Source organism: Gymnoscopelus braueri (assembly GCF_963280865.1).
Source record: "Gymnoscopelus braueri genome assembly, chromosome: 10".
Classification (NCBI taxonomy): domain Eukaryota; kingdom Metazoa; phylum Chordata; class Actinopteri; order Myctophiformes; family Myctophidae; genus Gymnoscopelus; species Gymnoscopelus braueri.
The window spans coordinates 9,807,251-9,834,952 of NC_137611.1; the positions used below are offsets into that span (position 1 = coordinate 9,807,251).

The 27,702-nt window shown below is 40.6% G+C and overlaps 3 protein-coding genes across 5 annotated transcripts in view; all 3 read right to left on the bottom strand.

Moving 5' to 3' along the window:
- stk11 (serine/threonine kinase 11) overlaps positions 1–6,160 on the bottom strand; it is a 43,292-nt gene extending 37,132 nt beyond the window's left edge. The window contains exons 1-3 of one of the 3 annotated variants that reach the window (XM_080439196.1): positions 5,979–6,160; positions 3,223–4,206; positions 1,939–2,306 (exon numbers count right to left, since the gene is read on the bottom strand). In XM_080439196.1, the coding sequence (XP_080295322.1) occupies positions 1,939–2,222 (284 nt within the window). In that variant the 5' untranslated portion in view covers positions 2,223–2,306; positions 3,223–4,206; positions 5,979–6,160. Of the gene's footprint in view, positions 1–1,938; positions 2,322–3,222; positions 4,207–5,978 lie in introns of all 3 variants that reach the window. The other 2 variants (XM_080439197.1, XM_080439195.1) reach the window with 2 other exon arrangements.
- plekhj1 (pleckstrin homology domain containing, family J member 1) overlaps positions 1–27,702 on the bottom strand; it is a 387,353-nt gene that overhangs the window by 48,958 nt on the left and 310,693 nt on the right. The window lies entirely within an intron of this gene.
- Positions 8,483–27,275, bottom strand: sugp1 (SURP and G patch domain containing 1). Its single transcript, XM_080440985.1, is given in 15 exon segments — positions 8,483–9,023; positions 9,138–9,267; positions 13,177–13,322; positions 13,781–13,887; positions 16,111–16,288; positions 18,261–18,367; positions 19,376–19,517; positions 19,519–19,786; positions 20,651–20,777; positions 22,289–22,389; positions 22,549–22,672; positions 22,818–23,048; positions 23,806–23,903; positions 25,091–25,265; positions 27,141–27,275. Coding segments are annotated over 15 exon segments (1,977 nt in total). The 5' UTR covers positions 27,157–27,275; the 3' UTR covers positions 8,483–8,996.

Sequence of the window (27,702 nt, forward strand, 5' to 3'; positions counted from 1 at the left end):
ATGCAATGCAATGCATGAGATTTCCGGAGGGAGGGGGTGTTTACCAGGCTAGTTGCTTGTTTCTCTCACAGAATCTGGCAACGCTGGTGGTGATAGCAATAGTGGCTTATTTGAACGGGGGAGGCTAAAGACAAATATGTTTCTGGATGCTTGTGTGTACTTTAACCACTGCTAAAGCCCTCTATAATGTGTGTGAGTGTATGACGCACAGCGAAGATAGGAGATCTACAACAAGCTCACAACACCTTGCATCACGACAGACACGCTGCTAGTCGGTAGCTTGTTATTTAGCCATTTCTGAATATGTCAACAACATACTGTATATCTATTTTGACATGATGACGAGCCCAGAATAGGGATCATGCCAGGTTGAAAAGCGGGACAGGGGGCTTGGGGGGGGGATGAGGGCTTACAGTCATTCGTGACAAATGAGCCTACAATTACCCTTATGACATACCCCCCCCAACTGTTTTGTCATGTCATTATTATTACTGCATTTCCCGTCCGGGTGAATTCTATGTCTCTTTCTGACACAACCCCACCACCACCACCACCACCGCACACTACTAGCACTTCTTCTAACGGCTGAGAAATGCCCTTGCCTTGCATTTTTTCAAGACACAAGATACTTATTACTTAACCCTTTAAGACCGGGAACGCATCTGTGTGCGCTATGAGCTTGTAGATCTGCTATTTTTGGGGGGGAAATCGTGAAAATGTGTACAAAACATCTTTAGTTTGAATATATATATACTTTTTTAAAGCGAAAGTTTTTAACTCAAATCTTTGCTTCTGGGGATTTTACAAATGTCTTCTAAATCCTAAAGTTTTTTCTTTATTTATTTTTTTACTTATGTTGCTATATCATGAATGGTTTTCAAACTTTTTTCATGTCAAGGACCCCCAAAATAATATGTATTTGACCGCGGACCCCCTCCCATCTAAAAATATTGTGTTCCAAGGACCCCCCCAGAAGCAAAGATTTGAGTAAAAAAATGTATATAAAAGATTTGCACACATTTTCAGGATTTTTCTAAAAAATAGCAGATCTACAAGCTCATAGCGCGGCACTCGGTGCCGCGCTATGAGCTTGTATATCTGCTATTTTTGAATAGCCAAAGAAATCTTAAAATGACACAGATGTGTTCCCGAGAAACTACAGTTCGGAAGGAGAGTAGTAGAAGACACTGACAGGCGAGAGAGAGGTCTTCTTCAGGCGTTCAGACTTCCACAGCAGACAGTGCTGCTGCCGTCTGTGCTGCTGCCAACTAAGTCAAACCTCAAAGGGGAAGCGATGTGGTGGCACGGTGACAGAGAAAAGGTAAACGCAAACAGGAAGGAAAGACAAAACAAACAGTGGTGTAAAGTAACTAAGGATATTTACTCAAGTACTGTACTTAAGTAAAGAAACGTATTTCCCCATTTTCAATACTTCTACTCCACTACATCTCAGAGGCAAATATTGTACTTTTACTCCACTACAATTATTTTAAAACTTTAGTTACTAGTTACTTTGTAGATTTAGATTATTATATTACAAAACACACTAACCACTTCAGCCCAATATACATTTTGGGCCATTTGAAAATAGCCGATCTACAAGCTCACAATGCGTCGCCTACAAGCTCACAATGCGTCGCCTACAAGCTCACAATGCGTCGCATGGCGACGCATTGTGAGCTTGTAGATCTGCTATTTTCAAAAGATTTTTGTATACATTTTGAACAATGAGTACTTTCTACTTTTGGTACTTTAAGTCCATTTTGATAACAATACTTTAGTACTTTTAGTAAAGTAAATTTAGAATTCCTGACTTTTAATTGTAACAATTCTACATTGCAGTATTGATGATACTTTCACTTAAGTAAAATATGTAAGTACTTCTTCCACCACTGCAAACAAAACAAAGAAAAACAAACAAACACAAAAATCACCCACTTTTTCACATTAGCCTCTCCGTTGGGGATCCTCCTCAGCTTCTTCTTCTTGAGTATCTTGACGGCGCGGCGGCACAGCGTCTCAGAGTCCAACATCTCCTTGACCTTGCCGTAGGAGCCCTCCCCCAGCAGGTCCCCCATCAGGTACTTCCCGATCAGCTTGGCCCGCTTGCGGCGGGGCTGGTAGATCACCTCGGTGGAGTCGATGCGGTGGATGAACGTGTCCATGCCCATCAGCTCGTTCTCCGTCAGGTAGTCCAGGTGCTGCAGCTCTCCCAGACTCATGGTGACGACTACGACGACGACTTGGAGCCCTTTTTCCGGGTTTAAAAAAAAAGGCCTTGGCTGTTGCTGCTGCTGCTGCTGCTGCTGCTGCTGCTGCTGCTGCATAGGGGTGGGACGATATGGGTATCTCACGATATGATATCTGTGGCAATATTAGGCCCTCGATAACAATAATATCACAATATTCATTATATTGCAATATCACGATATTCGATATAATGCAAGAGTTTTCACCAACGATAGTCCTTGTATTCAATTCATAAAATAGTACCAAACAGTTCAAAATCATCACACAAATACAGGAAAAAAAAACAACACTATATGTACAGAGTCGGAAAAACAAAGTTGTTTTTTTATATCGGTATTTTTCGGCAATATATAGATTATTTATCGCGAGAGGAAGTATCGCGATATATCGCAATATCGATATATCGTCCCGACCCTACTGCTGCACCGTGGTGTGTGTTAATAAGGACACGGTCACACCGTCAGTGACAACGTCTGTTTGTCTGTTCTGTCACGATTACAAATATAAGTTGACGATTAATTGTCACGTCTGCAGAATATTTAATAACGATTGTGTGATTAACAATCGTTATTAAATTCTGCAGATTGTCAAATAATTGCGATTAACGATTTAATTGTGTGTTTGGCCATTGAACATACGAATAAAAAATGCCTTTTAAGGCTTTGTAAATAAAAAATTGCACAGGGCAGATATGACACAGAACTTAAATATACAAAGAAATCATTGACATATTTAATAATTTTATACATGTAAAAAAAGCTGAAATAGCTGATCTACAAGCTTACAACGCGTCACCAAGTGACGCGTTGTGAGCTTGTAGATCAGCTATTTCTGCATTTTTTTTCTATTTGAAAATGTGTGAAAATCGTTCAACAGGGAAAAACGATTATGACGATTATGCCCAAAAAACAAATTGCGATTATGTCAAATAATTGCAATTAGACGAATATGTAATAATTGTGACAGGCCTACCGTCTTGTTTGTCCTGTCCTACGGCCACTTGATTGAGTCACGCACACAAAGCGACACACGGATGATCTGTCCCCCGCTCAAGTTTCGTCCTTCTTAAAGTAGTAGGTAATAACTGTTGACCTTTCAGCTCCACGTTGTGTTGAGTTTTTTTAATAATTCCACAAGTCCGGGAAATATAGTTGAATTAGGAAAAACACTAACTGGGCTTACAGGAAAGTGGGGGGGGGGGGGGAGAGGTGGTGGGCGGGCGTCAATCCCAATTTGTAAACATTAAGGGGCTGCTTTTTACTGCAAATAGTTCTTACTGGGAAAAACAAAACATCACATTCATGACTACAGAACGGTGCTAGAAAAGTATATGGTTCTGCACACTTGGATCAACGCAAAACGGCGGCTCTTGAAAACAAAGCTCTACAGGAGGGTGTTATAAAGTCAGCCAAAAGAACCTGTTCTATATCCAGTGTTCAGTTCAGTGTCTGTGGGGAAAGTTCAGGCCCACGTGGACATCATTTTTCTTTAGACTATGATTGTTGATAAGTGCGGGTTTGGCATGCCGAAGGGATCATGATGATGATGATGATTCTCTTCAAAAAAGATTACATTCCTCTGCTCCGGCCAACAACACGACCGGTTGCCTCCATTAGTTGACTCCACAAGTGAGTTAATACCACAGGACGACGACAACTACGGGCGGAGGAGAGGAGAAGGAGGAGGTGACCAGCTCTGCTGCTACTGCTTCTTCGGCCGGTGAGGAGGAGCACTGCATTTCTGTCAACGAGTTGTGCTGCTGCTGCTGCTGCAATGCATAGTTTGAATCAGGACACATAAGCGGCTGGCTCGGCTCCAACTCGCACAGGTTCCAAATTATGCAATGGGCAATCTCCTGTTATCAGCCTGGACACAGCAGGTCCTGGCTCTGATCCATCCGGAATGCCTTCAGTCTTCCTCTACCATGCAGAGTGGCTCCTTAGTCCTCCTTGGTGCCTTAAAAAGACAAGAATCACCACATTAATACGACTACCAGTGGTGTGAAGTAACCAAGTACATTTACTCAAGTACTGTGCTTACTGTATGTACACTTTTGAGGAATTTTCACTTCACTGGAGTATTTCCCATTTTCAGTACTTTTACTTCTACTCCACCACATCTCAGAGGCAAATACTGTATTGTACTCTTACTCCACTACAATTATTTGACAGCTTTAGTTACTTAGTTGCAGATTTAGATTATCATCACAATATCACATACATGAACCACTTCAGCCCTATATACATTTCGGGCCATTTGAAAATAGCCAATCTACAAGCTCACAATGTGTCACCATGCTCCGCATTGTGAGCTTTGTAGATCTGCTATTTTTATACCGGACTTTCACTTGTAACAGAGTAATTCTACATCGATTGCAGTAGTCATACTTTTACTTAAGTAAAACGTTGTGAGTACTTTCTCCACCACTGGCATTGATACTACACATCAAGGGGAATCATAATGTTTTGGTGGCTATGTATTTAAAGCCTGGGTAGCTGTTTTACCTTTCTGGCTATAAAACCCACTGTTCTGGGGGTTTATTTTAGAGCAGAGGTCTTCAACAGGGGGTCCGGGACCCCTAGGGGGTCCTCAGAGTTACTACAGGGGGTCCGCCAAATCTTTGTGTGGTATGATTTTTTATTTTACCTTAACCACTTGAACCCCAACATCCCTTTTCTGAAGAGAACTTTGGCCAAAAATAGCAGATCTACAAGCTCCCAACGCCTCGCGCTGCGAGGCGTTGTGAGCTTGTAGATCTGCTATTTTTGGCAAAGAGGTATAGGTGTAGACTAGAGGGAAAAAAGAGCAGACCAAGTAAAAAAAAAAAGTTTAATCTGACTGAAACACAATTTTATATAATATAGAGAGGGTCCCTGCTTCATCTCTCTCTCAGCCAGGGGGTCCTTGGCCTGAGTAACGTTGAAGACCCCTGTTTTAGAGATATAAAGTGATTTCAGGTCATAGTAGGACTCAAGAGGAGTCACAGCTGCCATTGCTCAATAATCATCTGCATGCCAAGCAGACAAAAAAAAAAACATGTTTTCTACTACAGGAGGCTAGCATAGTGTTAGCTATGAAGCTAAACACAAAAACACACACCAGCCCAAAGTACAGTTGCTTTGCTTGAATGAAGTGAAACTGCATTATCAAACAAACATTAATAATAACACCGACGTCCTGCTTCTCCAGTAACACAGTTTACAGTATTTCATTAAAAACGTCCCCCAAAAATAAGCAGGTTTTTTTTTTTAAATAGAAAGAAGAACATAAATAATATAACATGCATTTACATGTGTAGTAATGTAGGGTTAGCATGCATGCTAGCTCTAGCTGCTGCAATAGTCTTTAACTTTAAACCAGTGAGCAGATCACAGATAAGTGATGTTTGACTTAGAACTCTCATTCATCATTAATGATGATAACAATGTTATCAGAGCCTTCGAAACGAGGTTATTATTAGTATTAACTGCTTAAAAGCTCGGCTATTATTATTATTAAAAGCTCGGCTATTTAAAACCACAACTATAACCACTTCATTTATGATTATATAAAAACATTAAATGCGTTTATATTTTTTCCCATCAGAATAAGAGAAGTGGAGACACGACGACACTCCGTGTATGGTGAAAACACGACCGTCTGTTGTCGAGCAGAAAATGTAAATTCATAATAAACGTCTCTCTATGTGTTTTAGCTGGTTTTAAATGGTTTATTATAAACAGTCTCACCCTCCAGATCCATGTGGTTGCAGGGATCAGATGTCCTGTCTGTCTGTCTGTCTGCCTGTCTGTCGCTCCTCTGTGCTGCTGCAGTCAGACTGTAATAATAATGTTTCATGTGTTTTTATTCATATTATTCTCTCAGCTATAGTTTTAATGACTCTACATGTTCCTGCTGCTGCTGCTCAGGTTGTCGCCATCTTGTTTACCTCCCCCTCATAGCCCCTCCCCCCACCCCACACTGACAGACACCCCCCCCCCCCCACGTTAATGCGTCATCCATGTCACCACAGAAAAATAATTAATGTCAATATTTATGTCCCCGCTGTATTAACATAATTGTAATTAATTAATGATAGGGAGTAGGACGGGACAAAATCAAATATCACAATATTTTTTGACATACATACCCATGCATGTATGTGTGTGCGCATATATATATATATATATATATATATATATACATATATACATATATACATATACATATATATGTATATATATATGCGCGCACACACACACACATATATACATACACACACATTTATTTTCATTTTCAAAAATTGCTGATCTACAAGCTCACAACTCACCACAGCACGTGTTGTGAGCTTTTAGATTGGCTATGTTGGAATATTTTGTTAAGTACTATAAAATATTGTTGGATGATTAAAACCCAAGAAATGACAACTCTAATGCCATGTCACAATATATCAAATCAAAGATGAAATCTAGTCTCATATCAACTTAATAGGGATATTTCTTTCCAGATTATTTGACACTCTTGATGGAATCCTAATCCAGTGGTTCTCAGTCAGGCTCCTTGAAGGGATTCCCAGCAAAAATGACAAACAGTTTAATTTCACTATTATATTTCCCACAGGCTGGAAGTTAAGCCCAATGAGAGATCACAGGTTTCACTCTCTCCACTGCTACACTAAAAGCCTGGGTTTCCGAGGCTACTGCTACACCCTCCCCACCCTACACTATAGTCAGTTGTAGAATTCTGTACCAAATATAATCTAACAAGAACAACACAAATCTTCTCATTGCACAGAATCTTTTCGCTTAGCCGAGTTTCTTCGTGATAGTTATTTTCCTCCTGTCCCCCAGGACCCCCACACACATGTAGAAGAAAAGAAACACATTGGCACCTCCTAGATTTTTAACAGTAGGCCTAATGAATGGAAGAAATACCTATATGTCTGTTTTTTATGCTGATGTTATGTTTTGTTCCTTTTTTTGTTAAAAAAAAAGAAGTTATCTTTTGTGAATTGATTGCAGAATATATATGTGAATATTTAAACGTGATACTTGAGAAGATTTCTGATCTGTCTGGATGCAATTTGTTCTGTAAGAATAAAAAACACATGTAAAGGGTCTTTTGAGTACTCAGAAAAGTGCTTTACAACTTCCAGGTATTAAATATGTGTGGGGGGGTTCTCCTTTCAGAGCCCCAAGTCAGATCAGTACAGTACTTCACAGCTGTGGAGCAGAAGTTGTTTAGTCACTTCACTTTCAGTGACACTTTAGTTCCTGACCTCTTAAAAAGAAGTGTCATCATACTCCCGGAGCATCCATGTAACAGCGACACCGTGTCAACCAGCCCCTCCATGGCTAAAGTTGACATTGAGTGATCGGTATAAACTAACACCACCAGGGACTCTTGCTGGGATGGGGTTTCTGGGTTATATTTAACCAGCGTAAACCCCCTGGGGGAATGGCAAACTGAAGGTCTAGTTTCACAGATCTGTTACTTTCACTATAAATCGGTGGCTCGACTTGGCCAACTCTGCAAGTCACTGAATAAACCAAATTCCGAACATGCTTACATGTCATGGCAATAAAGTCTTCTGATTCTGAATAAGACATAAAAATAATAAGACAATAAGACAAAAAACATCCTGCCTGAACTAACATTGTTATCGTTAACCCAGTAAGACCTAGGCAATTCTTAAAAATGTTTTCTAAATGCTAACAGATTTTTGAAAAAAATTAAATGTTCAAGATTTTTCAAAAATAGCAGATCTACAAGCTCATAACGCGGCACTCGGTGCCACGCTATGAGCTTGTATATATGCCATTTTTGAATAGCCAAAGAAATCTAAAGTGACACAGATGCGTTCCAGGTCTTAAACCAACCACAAATGAATACAAGTCATTTTACACACAAAATCTGGAGATAAGTTTGTGATAGCTGGATTTTTCTGTCATGGCTATTTTTATTGTTTACATTGAGGCTATCTGTATAACGGTTGTTGTTGTGAGGACAGTGTAATACTTAAGGTGATTCAGCAAAGTCACAAAGAAAATCACTCAATGCAAAACCTCTAAACAAAGCAGATCATTGTACAAGTAAAAGTGTGCCATTTGGTTAGGAATACAAGTACTTTTTTTTTTAAAGGGAACAAGATTACAACTCAAACATTAAAATCTTCACAGAGAATCGGGTCACAATGTCATTTTTCTTCCATCATTAGACATTAAAGTAACAAAAACAAACCACTGATTCCATCTGAGCCAAAAAAAACTTTATCAATGCAAAAATAGTCAGATATTATTTATCTTTTGCACTTTTTTATGATTTCTTTTAGATAGGAAACCTAGAAATTGCAGTAGTCAGATTCGAACTCGGGACCTTGCGAATCACAAGGAATGTGGTTAGTGTGCTAACTGGCTGAGCCACAAGGCACCCCTAAACGCAAAAATATTCTATGTAACTGGATTAACACTTTCAACCTGGCGTCTCTATTTTGGGCATGTCATTATAGGGGGAAAAAAATGATGTGACACTGTGATATGACCAAATATAAATCAGGCTTAATGTGGCTTAATCTGATCTAGGGGGGGGGGGGGGGAAACAGATAGCTGGCATGACTCACACAAATCTATTTCCCTTTCTCCAACTTCAATGAATACAGCCTGGTAAAATTTTACAAAATTCAGTCCGACCACTTTGTCCATCTTCACAAACCAAGAGTAAAAAGTAAAATGGTTCAAAAAAACGGCCATCGTCTCATCTCCTCTTCTTCAGTAATACGGCCTCCGGGGATTATTCTACATTTCAAAGAAAAGAAAGAGAAACATGAGCTGAGATGATACCTAGAAAACCCAAAAAGTTAAACTGAGGTAAATTCACACCAAAAATAAGGAGACTGATCCTAAAGTTACCAATGGATTGGGCCTGAAGCGATATGCAAGCATCATCCTCTTTCTATAAGCATCGTATTCATCATCTTGTCCCGTCAGCTCGGCTGGTCGGTCCACTCCAAACCCAGCACCGTCCACAGCCGTAGTTCCCCTACAGGCAAAAAAAAAAAAAAGGTCAAAGTCAGTTTGTGTCTGCAAAGATTATATTTGGCATGTATGGCATTTCCCAAGGAAAAACCCTGTAGGCAATCGCTGGGATTGGCTAAGACGCTAAGGGCTTGTTTTGGTTCCCTGTTCCGCCCACCATGGCTTGGCAACTCGAACGGTGCGGTGGTCGAGGTGCAAGGCCTTGCTGTGGGAGCACCTGCCTTGTTGTCAAGTGATTTAAAAAGTGACCCAGTGGTGGAAAAAGTACTCAAATGTTTTCAAAATTCAAGTTCAAAATTTACTTGAGTAAAAGTACAAAAGTATTGGTATCAAAATGTACTTAAAGTACCAAAAGTAAAAGTACTAAACTGTTTGAAAATTGCAGATCTAAAATGATTGAAAACTGATTGAAAATTGCAGATCTACAAGCTCACAAGGCGTCACGATGCGACGCGTTGTGAGCTTGTAGATCGGCTATTTTCAAATAAATAGCCTAGGTATAAAATAGGGCTTAAGTGGTTCATGTATGTTTTACAATGTAATAATTTATATCTGCAAAGTAACTAAAGTTTTCAAATAATTGTAGTGGAGTAAAAGTACAATATTTGCCTCTGAGATGTAGTGGAGTAGAAGTAGAAGTATTGGAAATTGGAATACCTCAAAATTGTACTTAAGTACAGTACTTAAGTAAAAGTACTTAGTTATTTTCCACCACTGAAAAAGTCATGCATTTGTTGTAAAACCTTGCACATACACAGGACGTTGTTGAGTGAACCAAAATGAGTGTTCCCCAAAATTGATTTACTAAAAGGAGAATTCCGGACTAGCCTTTTTCTTACCTTTATATGATGTTATTATATCCTCGGACGAGTAGTACAGTAGAAACATTTCATAACTCCATCCCGAGTCCACCAAAGCTTTTTTTTGTTGTTGTAGATATCCGACGTTCATATTGACAGAAAACTCTCCACAGTGTTTGTGTTAGATGCACCCCTCCCTCCGGAAGTCTCGCAAGGAAGAGATTTCACCCGTGATTTCATCCCAGTCCGCTTGTAAACACTACGGCTGCCCAAAAAAACCACTGTGGCGAGGTTTCTATCATTATGAACGTCAGATAGCAACAACAAAAAAAACGTGTTCTAGCGCATGGACCATCCGCTCGGGTTTTTAGGGATGGAGTTATGAAAATGTTGTACTGTACCCCTCGTCCTAGGATATAATAATATCATATAAAAAAGGTAAGAAAAAGGCTAGTCCGGAATTCTCCTTTAACCCATTAAGACCTGAAGCCGATTCTACTAATGTCTCCTAAATCCCAACAGTTTTCTGAAAAAAAACATATGTTTCTCAAACTTTTTCATGTCAAGGATCCCCAAAACTATATGTATTTGGCCGCCGACCCCCATCTCAAAATATTTTGTTCCAGGGACCCCCCAGAAGCAAAGAATAGAGTTAAAAATGTAAGCTTTAAACAATATATATTCAAAGATTTGCACAAATGTTCACGTTTTTTCAAAAAATAGCAGATCTACAAGCTCTTAGCGCGGCACTCGGTGCCGCGCTATGAGCTTGTATATCTGCTATTTTTGAATAGCCAAAGTGTAAAATAATGCTTTTTTTTTAGCTCAAATCAAAAAGTGACAAAGATGCGTTCCAGGTCTTAATGGGTTAAGATGTATAGACGTTGCATAGATGTGTGACGACGTTGCTGCAAACAGCCATTGATCCGACTCACCCTGTTCAAAGCATAGTAGCTTCAGCACAGGTTTTGCTTTACTGAAACAAAACAATGTCTTGATCCCACAGCCAGCGACACACGCAGGAGTTTCCGATATTTTACTGGGAAAGTTCATTATAATCAAAAAGGCCCATTCGAGAGGACAGAAAGTTGCCAAGCACTGCCAACATTGGAATGCCCTTATTTGGCCCGATTTTGCGAGTTCTTATCTCAAACTGCTCAGTAAAATGTTCCTTTGACAAAAAGGTTTTAAATCTTGAACATTGTTATTCAAAGCCTTGAGGATAAATATGTATCAAAATAAAGACACGCCAATAAACTGTCCAATTACTTGTTTCTTAGATTATTGCCAATGGTCAAAGTTCAGCAATTATTTCCTTACATATTGATCTATTTTTTGGGGCCTTTGCCCTTCCATTTTTAGACCGTTGGCAACGTCGGCAGACATAGCCCCGTAAGCCAAACTAATGAGTCTTCATAATGTACTACTGTGTACAACATGGCCAGGTTGATCTCAAGGTTTTAATCTTGTCACACGACAAAGGGGTGCTGCATTTTGCCATCCGAGGGACGCTCGGGTGGCGCAAGGGGCAAAATAGATCTACAAGCGCGTTGAGAGCTTGTGGATTTGCCATTTTTTGGCTGAAGATTAAAGTGGTTAAATACACATAAATGATAGCAGACGTCACTGTGGTTTACCACACTGTACACATTGTACAGTGTGTGGTCAACCATAATGACGTCATTATCTCCTCCCCTCTGTTCTCACCTCGTAAACCAAGGAGACAAAATGTGGTATTATGGTATTTATTAACTATATATTGTATGTATTTTTGTGCATATGATGAGAGACAGAGAGAGCAGATGAAATGAGGAAGAGAGCCCACTGTCCTTAGTTATAAAAACGCACTCAGATCTCATGAATTGACTGATTCCAAGTTAGATTCCAAGTCTTTGTCTCCAGTCTCTGCATGATTGTGTCAGTATAATTTGTTCTTATCAATGCATGTTACCAAGTGGCTTTCCATTATTATAGACATAATAAAAGGTTTTAAAAACGTCTCATTGCGTCATGGAAGCACAAACATTTCAAATGAGAAATACATTTAACGTTAAGGTATAAAAAAAGAAATACAAAAAGAGTACATTTTCACCGTGGAGACGGCAAACACATTCGGTTCTGGAAAAAAAGCTAGACTAACGGATCACTGTTGTTATGGAGGGAGGGTGTGCTACACAGTCGCCCAAGTGTCGACTGATGCAATATAGTTTTGATTACATGCAACATTACCTGAGAAAATGCAACCCCCCCCCCCCCATATTCTGTATATGGCACATTGCTGCGGTCTGATCCTACAATACCCAGAATTCACAGCGATGGCTTTCTCTGCAAGCAGTTCTGGAGGACACTGCTCCTAGTGGCCTGTACTGGTAGAAGGTCTGTGTGACTGACTACACTACACAGTCTCATTCACCTGGTATCCTAGAGTTTCAATGTACAGATTGTTGGATAGTACATTGTTTAGACTGATGCTAGGTTCTTGGTTTACCTGGGATCCTGTTTTACTGAGGCACTACACTGTCTCTCTGCATTCTGTGTATGTGTTTACCTTGCTTGTTGTAAGTCACTCTGGATAAAGAGCGTCGGGTAGGGGCTAATGTTTTTTTTTTTTTTTTTTTACCACATAAGATTAGATTAGTTATTTTGGCTTTAGGATAGGTTAACCCTTTTCTTAGAAGTGTAAATCATAAAACAAAACAAAAAACACAGTAGTACATTTTTAAATGTATGCACACATACAGTATATATACACATGTGTACACATGCATAAACGCATACAAGCCATCCATCATAACCCATAAAGAACTGGAACGCATCTGTGTCACTTTGATTTTAGCTTTTTAAAAAAGCATTATTTTACACCGAGTGCCACGCTACGAGCTTCTGGGGGGTCCCAGGAACAACATATTTTGAGATGGGGGTCCGCGGCCAAATACATATAATTTTGGGTGGTCCTTGACATGAAAAAGATTGAGCACCACTGATATAGAAACATATGTTTTTCGGAAAACTGTTGGGATTTAGGAGACATTGTAGAATGGGCTTCAGGTCTTAATGGGATAAACCACACTGTACATGGCTGGTACCCTCCCTCCAGAAGCCTCTTTTCTCACTTGTTCACAGGATGTGTGATTCCTTGTCTGTCAGAACCCAGCCCTTCACCGTCCTTCCAGCCCATCTTCATCAGCATCCTGAAACCCAGGTTCTCCACCGTCAACTTGAACTCCTTGTACTCAGAGTAGTCTGGGTCACGGCCCTCCTGCAGTGTTACAGTTACGTTTGGAGAGAAAAAAAATAACATAACGTGCTTTTCAACCAAAACCGCTGATTAGAGGGGCTGTCACGTTTACAAATTTAAGTTGACTATTAATTATCACTCAAATAATTGCGATTAATGATTTAATTGTGTTTCTGTCGTTGAAAATTAATGGAACATTATGGATAAAACATACATTTCTGTTGGCTTTAACACATTTAATTACTTTGTACTTAAAAATAAACATTAATAGTGGAACTAGCCGATCTATAAGCTCAAAACGCGTCGCATTGCGACGCGTTTTGAGCTTATAGATCGGCTATTTCCACTATTTTTGGAAAATATGACATTTTTTAACATGAATTGATTATGACTATTATGCAATAATTGCAAAGATTATGTAATAATTGTGACAGGCCTACTCATGGCTAAAAAGGAAACACTAGACCGTGAGGACTGACCTTGAGGGCCTTGAAGGTCTCCATGAATTTCTCTAGTTCCTCTGGGGGCAGGAAGTCACCGATGAAGTGTTTCCCTTTCCCCATTTCTGTCAGAGACTCCGCCCAATCTGTAGGAGAAACAGCATGCGTTAGGTCAGTTGCGACTATTCTAGTAGTTGCACATGCAATGAATACATTTCTGCAAATACGTATTTTTTCAAATGGCCTATATATATATATATATATATATATATATATATATATATATAGATAGGGCTGAAGTGGTTAATGTATGTTTTGTAATAATAATCAAAGTAACTAGTAACTCAAGTTTTCAAATAATTGTAGTGGAGTAAAAGTACAATATTTGCCTCCGAGATGTAGTGGAGTAGAAGTAAAAGTACTGAAAATTGGAAATACTGCGGTAAAGTAAAAAAATACCTCAAAACTGTACTTAAGTACAGTACTTGAGTAAATGTACTTAGTTACTTTACATCACTGCGTATACCTACACTGTAGTCTCTCTGCTGCACTTTTTAAATGCAGCCACTAGATGGTAATGTCAATCTTACATGCTCCACCATTACATTGGTAATGCAGTATGACTGTAGATAGATACATTCCAAAACCTTTCATGCACATCTGAGCTCTGGTGCTACTTGATATGTCACATGAGAATGCAGAACTCTGTCACACACACTTTAGATTTGATATTTTTACATTAACCCATTAAGACCTGGAACGCATCTGTGCCACTTTTTGATTTGAGCTAAAAAGCATTATTTTACACTTTGGCTATTCGAAAATAGCAGATCTACAAGCTCATAGTGCGGCACCGAGTGCCGCGCTACGAGCTTGTAGATCTGCATTTTTTTTTAAATCGTGAAAATGGGTGCAAATCTTTGAATATATATATTTTAAACCGAACATTTTTAACTAAAATCTCTGCATCTGGGTGTCCCTGGAACAAAATATTTTGAGATGGGGGTAGGCGGCCAAATACATAACCGCTTGGGGGTCCTTGACATGAAAAAGTTTGAGAACCACTGATATAGTAACATGGGACATTCTCCCTATATCAGGATTTAGAAGACATTTGAAGAATCGGCTTCTGGTCTTAATGGGTTAACGCTCATTCTTTATTGTAAAATGTAACTGAAACACACTTTTATACCTGGTGTTGAACGTGTTCTGTGAGAATAAACTGAAGTTGAACTGGACGTGGTGGTTGCTCACACAGCACATACATTAGGGCTGGGCCATGACTTAAAATCTAAATTATTTCAACATTTTGCCTCGATTACGGTTAGTGAATGAATGATAAAAATAAATAAATGAATAGTGATATTAGTCAAACTACCAGCTCACAACGTCTCGCATTGCAGCATTTTGTGAGCTTTCACCATTGTTGTACGCCACCACACCACAACAGGTTAATTTATTTAGTCAATTATAAAAATAATCTATTAAAAATTTATAAAATGTAAAAGCTAACCAACATGAGCAAGATTAAGTTGGTTATTGTTGGTTCTAAGATATATTTTGGGTTAGTCGCCCAGCCCTCCTACACATGGATCATATATTTTGGGTAAGTCTCCCAGCCCTCCTACACATGGATCATATATTTTGGGTAAGTCTCCCAGCCCTCCTACACATGGATCCCGTATTTAGGGTTAGTCCCCCAGCCCTCCTACACATGGATCACGTATTTAGGGTTAGTCGCCCAGCCCTCCTACACATGGATCACGTATTTAGGGTTAGTCGCCCAGCCCTCCTACACATGGATCCCGTATTTAGGGTTAGTCCCCCAGCCCTCCTACACATGGATCACATATTTTGGGTTAGTCGCCCAGCCCTCCTACACATGGATCATGTATTTAGGGTTAGTCCCCCAGCCCTCCTACACATGGATCCCGTATTTAGGGTTAGTCCCCCAGCCCTCCTACACATGGATCACATATTTTGGGTTAGTCGCCCAGCCCTCCTACACATGGATCACATATTTTGGGTTAGTCGCCCAGCCCTCCTACACATGGATCACATATTTTGGGTTAGTCGCCCAGCCCTCCTACACATGGATCATATATTTAGGGTTAGTGGCCCAGCCCTCCTACACATGGATCATGTATTTAGGGTTAGTCGCCCAGCCCTCCTACACATGGATCACGTATTTAGGGTTAGTCGCCCAGCCCTCCTACACATGGATCATGTATTTAGGGTTAGTCGCCCAGCCCTCCTACACATGGATCACGTATTTAGGGTTAGTCCCCCAGCCCTCCTACACATGGATCATATATTTAGGGTTAGTGGCCCAGCCCTCCTACACTACACATGGATGCTTGGGTCTTTACCGCGGGTCTTCTCCATCTCCATGTGACGTAGTCGATGCTCCCAGGTTCCTGCTTCCTGGTCCAGCTCCTCGTCACTGTCGTACTCGTGCTGGTTGTCTCTGACGGCCTTCTCCCACATCACCTGCACCTCTGCCATGGCACGCTTGTGCTTCATGATCATGTCGTACATCTCCTGCATCTGTTGGGGGGACAAGGTTAGCAGAGTTTAGAAGTTTTGTTTTCAGTTTTTAGTTTTCATTCGTCTTTACACGCATGTACTTCATGCCGTGTTCAGACTTGACAGCTACAAAGTTATGGGCTACCATTCATTTTCAATGGAAGTCAGCAACATGAAGACGAAAAGAGTTGTTGTTGGTAGCTGCTACGAAATCTAACAAAGCTGCAAAACAAGTTGAGCTGGCTTCAACTGCAGCTACAAAGCTACAAAGCGACCGAGTGTTGTTTAACCATTTCCACGAGTGTTGATTTTGACAGCAAATTTTGATTTCGTTTTAGTCATAGTATTTTGAATGAAACTTTGTTTAGTTTTAGTCATTTCAGGTGACAAAAATATTATTTTAGTCACCAGATTTTTTTAACATTTAGTCTAGTTTTAGTCGACTAAATATCATAAGATTTTAGTCGACCTAATCTACAGTTGATTTAGTCGACTAAAATGTATTTCGGCGGTGCCTTGATGGCGTCGTAATGGCTGATTTTACACTTGGTTGCATGCTGAAAATAGCCGATCTACAAGTTCACAACGTGTCGCGACACGTTGTGAGCTTGTAGATCTGCTATTTTCAGAGCGCAACACCCGAGCGCAACCAAACATAAAATTACTTCATAGCTATCGTCATAGTTTTAGTCGACGAAATCAACAGTGATTCACACTCACCTTCTCTCTTCACACAATTCCTCCTTGTAATGGGGGCGCGGAAACTAATTATTTTCATCAGCCAGTTCGGTATTATGTTTAAACCCCAGGTTTCATATTGTCCTTTATATTTATCTCGCTCGTCGGAACACATGCTTGACGTCAGCGAGTGTGTTGATCAACACCTCAATAGTGACAGATAATTATGCTGCGTGGCTTTGTATCTGTGTAGGTTTTGTAGCTGTCAGTGTGAACACAGCAGCATCATGATCATGTGGTACATCTCCTGCGTCTGTGGGTGGAAGGGTTCAAACCACAATACACACAAACACAGGTCTGGATATAGGCAGTGAAATCCCCACTGGTCATTAAAGGAGTAGTTCACCCAAACATGTCTTATTTTCAATCAATTACACACCCAATGAAGCCTTGAATTCGTGGGATTTTGTTGTTTTTGTCGCATTTATAAGCCAATAATTTGATAACCGGCTGACTCTCCGGTAGGAGACTCAATGGAGACTCTTTGAGTCTCCTACCGTAGACATTAGCATCCAAAATTATTGGCTTAGGAATGCGACAAAAACAAGAGAATCTGCATGAATTCAAGGCTTCATGGGGTGTATAATGGATAGAAAATACTGGATACCAGGTGAATGAAAATTCTAATTCAGGTTTTGGGTGAACTACTCCTTTAAATTTGTTTATTCATTCATATTTGCGGTGGCCAAAGCTGAGTTGGGTAGAAAGGCTGTCTGCTAGCCCCAGAGCAAGTCAAAAAGTCCCAGAGCAAGACACTTAACCCCTAAACAGCTACCCACCGAGTTCTCATTAAAAAAAAGCCACCTGAGCAAGGCATCTGGGGGCGATACACTACTTCCCTTTATTTGTTAACTCATAGAGTGTACACTTTAGGAGGATTTTGATGTGAACATGCTTGTATGGACCCATTACAAGGAGTAATGTGCGTCTGATGACCAAGCAGGTGGCGATATTTGTCATTCATTTCACTTAGCTAGAACGGTCTAATTGATTCAGAAAGCTATATCACCTTACTGTAATGAAGCCTTTAAAAGCAGGAAAAGAGCACACTTAAGCTATATCACAATATCACTATCAGCTCAAATCCCACACCATGGCTAGTCTCATTTCACAAAAATCTACATTAAATCGATATCTCGCCCAGCCAGCTCTACATTGCAGGTCAGATCTCATTTCAAACATATAGTATTTTTTGCCTCTCATGCATTGCAAACGTTGATGGATGTACACAGTCAGGTAGTTCTTCTGTACGTACATCTTGCTGTTCTTTGATCTGTTTCTTCTGGTCTTCAGACAGCTCCGTCACGCCCACCAGACCAGCAGGCTTCCCCTTCTTGTAGCCCAGGTCTCTCAGGTCATGAACTGAAAAACACACCACAGAACCATGTCATTTAAACATTTATTTCTCATAGCGCGTCACCGAGTGCCACGCTATGAGCTTGTAGACCTGCTATTTTTGAAAAAGCATGACAATTTGTGCAAATCTTTGTATAATGTATATATATATATATATATATATATATATATTTTAAAGCGAACATTTTTAACGCCAACATTTGCTTCAGGGGGGTCCCTGGAAGAAAATATTTTGAGATGGGGGTCTGTGGCCAAATACATATCATTTTGTGGGTCCTTAACTCATTCACTGCCAGGCTATTTCAAGCTTGTTGATCCATATGCCAAAGGCATTATGGATCAAACGGAGAAAAAAAATTCTCCGTTTACATTTTAACATTGAAGTGGATGGAGCATTAACTTTTTGAAAATCGTTTTCTCCTAGTTCCTTTGAGATTAAAAAAATATATATATATATATATATTTTGAAAAATAAAATAAAAATTAGGTGACGTCAAAAGACGTCATTGGCACTAATGGCACACTGAAAACGGCCGTCAAAAGACGTCATTGGCACTAATGGCACACTGAAAACGGCCGTCAAAAGACGTCATTGGCACTAATGGCACACTGAAAACGGCCGTCAAAAGACGTCATTGGCACTATATGAGTTAAAATGGAAAAAGTTGGAGCATTTTTAGATATGTGATATCATATATACATGATAACTTTATAATAAATCTCTGTAAGAGAATACCAGCACTCACGGAATAGTCCTTTTAAAGGCACTTTTATTTATATAAAGTAGGCATGGAAAGCCAACAACGTACGCGTTTCGGCGTCAAGCCTTCATCAGCGTCACAACGCTGATGAAAAACTAAACCCAAGACTAAATAAAAACGTAGCTAAATCTAGTCAATTCCTAAAAACTGAAACTACCGTACTGAAATCAAACACCAAACTGGAAAACGAAACCCGAACGAAAACTAAAATGAGCGAATATTTCAAAAGTATATAAAACACAAGGGTCTGTACCGGAGAGACAAGGTGTGGGGGGCTCTGGGACCTCCTGTTTGATGTCCTCCTGTTTGATGAGCATGGGAGGGATGGGCAGCTCCACCTTGTCGTCCTCGGACCCCCAGCGGCTCTTCCGCTTGCGCTTGGCGGCGGGGGGGGGGGGCCTCGGACCCGGGGTCGGCCGCCGGGCCGGCCAGCTGGGGGGTGGGGTTGTGGGCGGGGGGAAGAGGAAGAGGAGGAGGGGGCGTCCCGAGCAGGGAGGGAGGAGCCACGGTGGCGGCTGGCCTGGGTGCCGACACCGGTACTTCTTCCTCTTCTTCTTTCGGGGGGGGCGTGGTGGGCTCCTCCTTGGGGGGTCTGGCCTGGCGATACTCCTCCACTTTATCTTTGTAGTAGCGGTGGGCCGGGCTTTGGTAGTCGTACAAAAAACTGAAAACGGGGGGAAATGGGTCGGAAATCAGTGTAAAAGATTCAAAGATAAATTTAGATTAGGCAAATGTTCAGCAAAGAATAGCAGGTTTATGAGCTCGCAAGTTTAGTGAGATCATAAATCTGCTATTCTTGGTGAGGACATAATTAGTGTAGAGAGAAAAACGGAGGGGTCCAAGCATGGGGGGACCCAGGTCAAAACTCTTTACTCCAGTTGAGCTGGATACGGGGAAAGTGATGCTAATATAAAGGACACATTCACAAGTATCGGTCCATGTATAAAGTCACCATACCAACTTTGATGAGGCAGTGTTGTGTTGTTCTAAAAACATGTTTTTTTCTTTCCTGAAAAGTTTATATTTTGGACATGGTTTCTGCCAGCAGAACAGTGTTGATTTCGTGGACTAAAACTATGACGAAAAATGTTCGTCGACTACCTTTTTTTCACTGACAAAAACTAAATAAAAACTAAGTTATGATGACTAAATCTAAGACTAAATACAGAGACATTTGTCAAAAAAAAAACAGGGAGGGACTAGTGGAGAAGAGATCCAGTAGAACTAAAAGACGACTCATTTTATGTTTGGTTGCCCTCAGGTGTTGCGCCCTGAAAATAGCCGATCTACAAGCTCACAACGCACGCGTGTAGCTTGTAGATCGGCTATTTTCAGCATTCAATCAAGTGTAAAATCAGCCATTACAACGCCATCAAGGCACCGCCCAAAATACATTATAGTCGACTAAATCAACTGTAGATTTAGTCAACTATGACATGTATAGACTATAATATGATTAAGACTAACTGTATGGCCCAAAAAACACCACATGCAGGAGCCGGGCGGACGGGCGGTGTGACCGACTGACCTGAAGGCCGGGTTGTCTCGGTTCTGCACGGCAGCGATGGCTTCCACCTCGGGGCCACCCTCCGCCACGAACCTGGCCAGCTTCTCGATCACCAGCCGGGCATCCTGCTCCACTGGCCTGGGGGAGACTTTAAGCAGCCTATCAGTACACTGGTGACTCAACGACCACACTCTGTTAACAATGTACCGTGTTGTGTTACATCCCCCTACTGGCTCTCACACACCTCCCACACACCACCACCACCAGTCTACAGCCAGTCAGGGATAAGAAGAGGGGAGGGAGGGGGTTGATAGGGGGGGGTGAATGGGTGGGGGGGGGGGGGTGTCTGTATGGATGGCAAGTATGGCTGGGCGATCTTCTAATCAATGGCACGATTATTTCAAACTTTTGCCTCGATAACGTTTTTTCATTTTTTTTGAAAAATAGCCGGGCTTGTAGCTCCAGCTATTTTCACTATTTTGTACGCCGATATTGTACAATGAAGTATACAGTAATACAGGGTTAAAAGGATAGTTCACCCAAAATAAATATTTTTTTCTATCGATTAGTCGCCCTATGAAGACCTGAATTCATGGATTTATTATTTTCTTTCGCAATCCTAAGCCTATAATTTGATGACCGGTAGGCAGCGGTTCCGGTAAGAGATACAAAGGAGACTCTTTGTGTCTCCTACCAGAACCGCTGCCGGTCATCAAGTTATTGGCTTAGGAATGCGACAAAAACAAAAAAAAATATCCATGAAGTCTCCATGGGGTGACTAATTGGTAGGAAAATTGTCATGTTGGGGGTGAACTGCCCCTTTAAGTGGTCAATTAGAATATGAAAAGAAATCTATTAGAATGTGTTTGTGTCCATTTGTTGATATATAAGATATTTAAAAACAAATATACATAAAAATGCTTCTCTATTATTCGATTAACCTACATGAGCTAGATTAAGTCATGTTATTGGTTTTAAATGTCTGTTTAGATATATGTTCAGTTAATTGCCCAGCCCTAATTCGAGAGAACACGGAGGGGATTTGGGGAATACCCCACGATATCGATCATAATTATATGAACTTCTATTTAGATGTGTATGTATGTGATTCAAATTATCATCCTGACCCCTCATATGACTCTAAATATATACATGTAGTTGTATGGTTGTCTTTGCTGTTTTTATGCCAATGTTTTTAAACCCTGTAGCACTTTGAGGTTTGTGAAAATGTAAACTGCGTTCTAAATAAAATGTTGTATTATTATTATTATTATATATCTCATGCACACACGTTTTAAAAAATATTCCTCTTCTTGTGGGGTCTAGAATGAGGCGGCGGGTGAGTGTGTGTGAGAGCGAGAGCAAGCACTACTTGCAGGCATGAACGCACTGGTTCTATGGAACGCAATCATTTCTGGCAAAAGCACATCACTATTTATAATTGATACAACGATAATTGATAATTGACAGTCGTAATGATAGATAAAGCTCCTGTTGCGAGTTTTGTGCGTATTATGATTTGGTGCATTTATGACATTGAACGTGACGGGGGATTTTCCCCATGTTTTAAAAAGGCTCACTTGGGTGGAAAGAGGGTATTGGCTTCCTGGTGCAACTACATTTTTCATAGCCGAGGGAGAGGCTGACGGGTAAACTTACCATTATTTGACACGGCCACGGGTTTTGGCAAATCCTTCCTGAACTCTGCCACTCTCTTTCTGTAGTACAGATACTCTCTGCTGTTCCTGTCATACAAAAACCTGAAAGACCAAAGCAAAGAGGCGACAATGTGATGTTGAGGTTTGAGAACGCAATATGACTTTTTCCATTTCATGAAAAGTAACGTAGTTTTAGACAAACTACAAGGTTTCTGACAACAAAGATATTTACATGCACTTAAAAGGGCTTTGGGGACTTACGAGAAAACGGGATTGTCTCTGTAGTCTTCCTTGGCTTTCCTCTCCAGCTCGGCTCCTCCCTCGGCTACGAACGAAGCCAGCTTGTCCAGGATGAGCCTGGTGTCCGAGTCCTCTGGGGGAGAGACTTTAAGCAGGCTATGAGTACATCTGCTCTACCTGCACCGTATCACCACATCATCATGGCAAAACTGACCGCACCAAGAGGCCAGCGCTGGATAATGTCCACCGGAGGGCGACTGTGCAAAAAACATCATAGGCTTTGAAATTACCTTTGACTTCCAGGAAGCTGGCGTCATCAGCCTCCTCGTCGTCGTCCTCGTCCGGGGAACAGAACACGCTGGGCCTCTGGCTGAGCACCGGGCTCTTCTTGTTCTGAGAGTAGTTCTTGAACTGGTTGAGCATGCTGGTGATGCCCAGACCGGGTCGCTTGCCGATCAGAATGGTCTTTTTGTGCGTGGAGTTTCCCCCCGATGCCGGGGTTTTGGTGTCACTGTTGGAACCTAAAAAAACAGGTGTTGTCACGTTGCACGATTACAGGTGTAAAAAAAAAAGAAGAAAGAAAGTGGTTGCAATTACTTTTTGTGTGATATATATTAACAGGAAGGCACAGTCAAATCAAATACGGTCCAATATACCATTGGTTCTCAAAGTGGGGTCCGGGGACCCCCAGGGGTACTTGACGGGGTTCCAGGGGGTACCCAGCAAAATGTGTTAATATAGCATCACAATAATTATGACCTTTTATACTTTGGCTATTCAAAAATAGCAGATATACAAGCTCATAGCGCTATGAGCTTGTATAGCTGCTATTTTTGAAAATGTGTGAAGATTTGTGCAAACCTTTGAATATATATATATTTTTAAGCGAACATTTGTTGCTCAAATCTTTGCTTCTGGGGGTCCCTGGAACAAAATATTTGAGATGGGGGTCCGCGGCCAGATACATATCATTTTGGGGGTCCTTGACAGTTTGAGAACCACTGCAATATACCATACATAGGTGCAGGACACATAGTTTTATTTTTACAATGGAGAGGTGGAAATGCTTCTTGTGGAAAATATAAAATCACAGTATCGCATGCGTGGTTAAAACGACATGGATAAACGAATGAAAAAATTAATCTCAAATAGCGGCAGGTATAGAATCACGGTTTCAAGTGCATGGAGAACAGTGTCAGGAAACAAAGCTGATTATTTCAATGTAAATCGTAATATATAATATAGGATAACAACATAATAATAGCTTAATGTACTAACCAGAACTGGGCTTATCCTTCTGCGACTTCATGAACTGTTGTAAAAAGCTTCCATCGTTTACAAACTTGTTGGAGGATGGTCCCTGCATGCTCGGAGAACTACATGGATGACAAAAATCACTCTTTAGTCATCATTGTGTTGAGTTAACACTGTCCGATAATAACTGACAGTTATTGTGATACTTACTTGAATCAAGCGAGTCAAAATAATACACAGTCAGGTACTAATTTAACACAGAGGGCCCGATTTTGCGCGTCGTAAGTACCAGGTCTTAAGATAAAGGATAATTCCTTTTAACAGGACGTTCATGAAAGTCCTTGCGGGCTTGTTTCCAATGAGGGCCTGTGAGCAATTAGGGGTTAAGAGTCTTGCTCAGGGACAAATTTCATTTCATCGACACATATGCTGGCGTGGCCTGGAATCGTACCTGGGGCAACCAGGGCCTCTGGCTCCCTAGGCGGGCTCACTAACCACTCAGCTATGGCCGCCCCTTTAAGACTTAACTTGGCGTGGCCACTGGCCAATGCTGTTTGGCCACTTAAAATGGCAAAACAGCATTGATTGGCCACGCCTCCAGGTCTTAAGTTAAGTCATAAGTAGCCTGGGAAGCAAAGCTTTTCGGGGTCTATGATCCGGTCGGGAGCGGAAGTAGCTCTACGTCACCAGGCGCGTCATCAGGTGACCGGATCGCGACAATCCGGAAAGACTTCACCCCAAAATAGGTCCGTCCTAATAAAATCCTTGATTTTAGTAGTAGTTTAGCTTATTTTTTAAATATAAATGTGAGTGTACTTTCCGGAGACTATTTAGCTGCTGTATTATCCCACGGGGAATTTCTATTCCATTTAAATAGGGATTGGGGAACCAAAACAAAGCGGCACCGCAAAACCGGATCGCGACAATCCGGAAAGAGAATTATTCTATTTTTATTTTTTAGTAGGCATGGCCTAGACCGGATCACACAGGTCTTTAGTAAAGCACACCAGGCTTTCCTCAGAGGTGGAAAGACTGGTGACGCGAGGTTAGGTCATAAGACCTGGTATTCAGGCCTGAGGCCGATTTTAAAAACGCCTTCTAAATCATAATCTTAAAAATATTCATCTTAGTATATACATAGCAACATCTAAAATGACACGGATGCTTTCCCCGTTAAAAAAAAAGGTATAACAACTAATAGACTTTCCCGGTCTTAATAGGTTTAGACGAGCAAAACAGGAGAGTGTACAAATGAACCATTTGTACACTCTCTGTGTATTAGACAAGAAAATGGCCGTCACGTTGTTACCTATGAGGTAAGGAGGGCTTGCTGGGGGTCTGCACGTTCCTCTTGGCCTGTTCGGCCATCCTGGCTTCGATCTCCCTCTTCTTCTGTGCTATGAGCTCCTCTTGACGCTGGATGTTGGAACTCATCTTTCTTTGACCCTTGGGCGGCGGTCGCGTCCGCCAACCTCCTCCTCGCCCTGTGCCAAGGACATTAGAAAACAATAAACTCCATTAAAATACCATATCATTACTATGTATGCAACTAGTGTGTAGTATGCAAGCTACACTAGTACGTCATTTACATAAATAAATACAATATTAACGTGGAGCCTGGCAATGGAGGCTTTTTTTTTTTTGTCTACTACGTTAAGGAGAATTTGCCCATGTTTGTTTTATGGGTGGGTGGTACCAGATTGTTGTTTACGCTCCCTCTAGTTTTGTGACTGTGGGTGTCACTAACTTTTTCGAGGTAATTATACAGATATGCGGGTATATGGGGCATTTCGGGCAAATCTGCATTTACAATTTTGAAGACCAGTTCCATTTTTTGTTGTTTAACCCTGTCTTCCACCCTGAGCCAGCCTAGGCTGGCAAAGTGAGTGGGAGAGAGGTGGGTCATGGGCCCCAGTCCGAGAAGTAGTCGAATCAGTTTCTCGGACTGGTAGGGGTTCTCAAAGTGGGGTCCGGGGACCCTCAGCTCGGGTTGGTCATTGAAGGGGTCCCAAGTTAAAGGATTGATAGTTAGGAACCAAATTAGGCCCTTACAGGTCTGTGTGAGGGTGAGTGAATGGAACCAAATGGACCTCAGTATGGTAAACTCCCGAGAGTTCAAATACAAAATGGAGGATTTAACCGTGTATATTGAGGTCCCAGGTCAGATGAAAGTGAGGGTTCTTGAAATAAAAAAAGTTGAGAATCACTGCAAAGTGTGAGGTTTAGCAACTCTTTATCCAGAACAATTTACAGTAAGCATGGTCAAAGTAAAAGCGAATAGAATGCAGAGAGGCAGTGTAATCAGTAAACTAGAAGTAAACAAAGAACCTTGCATCAGTCTAAAGTTTAGAACCAGGATAACATGTAATTTAGATATAGCATGTTATTTAGACATTGTTATTCTTTTGGATATTATATTGTTTAGGGACTAAACAATACAATATCCAAAAAAATACTGTGCATTGAAACTATGGGATGCCAGGTAAACAAATGAACCTAGCATCTGTCTAAATAACATGCTATGTCTAAATTACATTTGAACCTGGTTTAACCAGGTTTCTCTCAACGTTCCCGACTCAATTTAGACACTTTAGTACAACTAATCGGGATTGCACAAACAAAACATAACTTTTACCGAAGTTTGAGTGCTTGTCAGTGGTGGAAAGTAACTAAGTACATTTACTTAAGTACTGTACACCCAGTACAATTTTGAGGTATTTGTACTTTACTTGAGTATTTCCAATTTCCAATACTTTTACTACATCTCAGAGGCAAATATTGTACTTTTACTCCACTACAATTATTTGAAAACTTAAGTTACTAGTTACTTTGCAGATATAAATTATGATATTACGAAACATACATTAACCACTTTAGCCCTATTCTATACCTAGGCTATTTGAAAATAGCAGATCTACAAGCTCACAGCGACGCGTTGTGAGCTTGTAGATCGGCTATTTTCAAACATTTTGGTACTTTTACTTTTGGTACTTTAAGTACATTTTGATGCCAATACTTCTGTACTTTTACTCAAGTAAATTTCGAATTCCGGACTTTTACTTGTAACAGAGTACTTCCACAGTGCAGTATTGATACTTTTACTTGAGTAAAACATTTGAGTACTTTTTCCACCACTGGTGCTTGTAGTGTGTGTCTTTAGACAACTTGTTGTGATGTATTTGTCACTAAAACAACAACAAGTTGAAACACAGTTTTTAAATGGCCATTTTAGTAGCAGTGAGCCACCAGCTAGCTGTTAGCTGTAAGCTAACGCTAAGCAGCAGCTAATATGTAATGCTTTTAAAAACTCAATCGATCCAAGAGTTCTATCGCGATAATAAACAATGACACGTGTTTACCTGCATCCTGATCCATGACAAGCTGCGTTATGTGATCAATAAATGATGTAAAGGTTGATAACCGTTGATTAGAAAGAAAAAACGGATCTTCCTGATCCTCTAGCAGCAGCTTGTTGTTGCTACTACTTGCTAGCATCGGTTGCATTAGCATTAACAGCTAAACATTTCCGCTTCCGCCGGAAACGGAACTCCGAAAACAAATCAATCTACAAGTTCACAACGCGACGCGCTGTGAGCTTGTAGATCGGCTTATTTTCTTGTAAATAGTTTATATTTGGTAAATAAAATGTTTTTGAATAGGGATATTATTATATAAATTCATACAATTCAAATACAACTTAAAATAAAATATTGATATAAATATTGATAACATAATATTAGAATTATATTAGTTTATGTTTACTGCTAGTTTTTTGTAAGAGTAATAATAATATTTTAAATGTTTATTTTATTTTGTTTATGTGTGTTTCCATGGTTTTCTTGATATTTTTGGCCGGTTTCTTTCTCTTTTATTTTTTTTCTCCCCTTTTTTCCTGCCGTGTTTTGTCCCTCATCGGCTTCC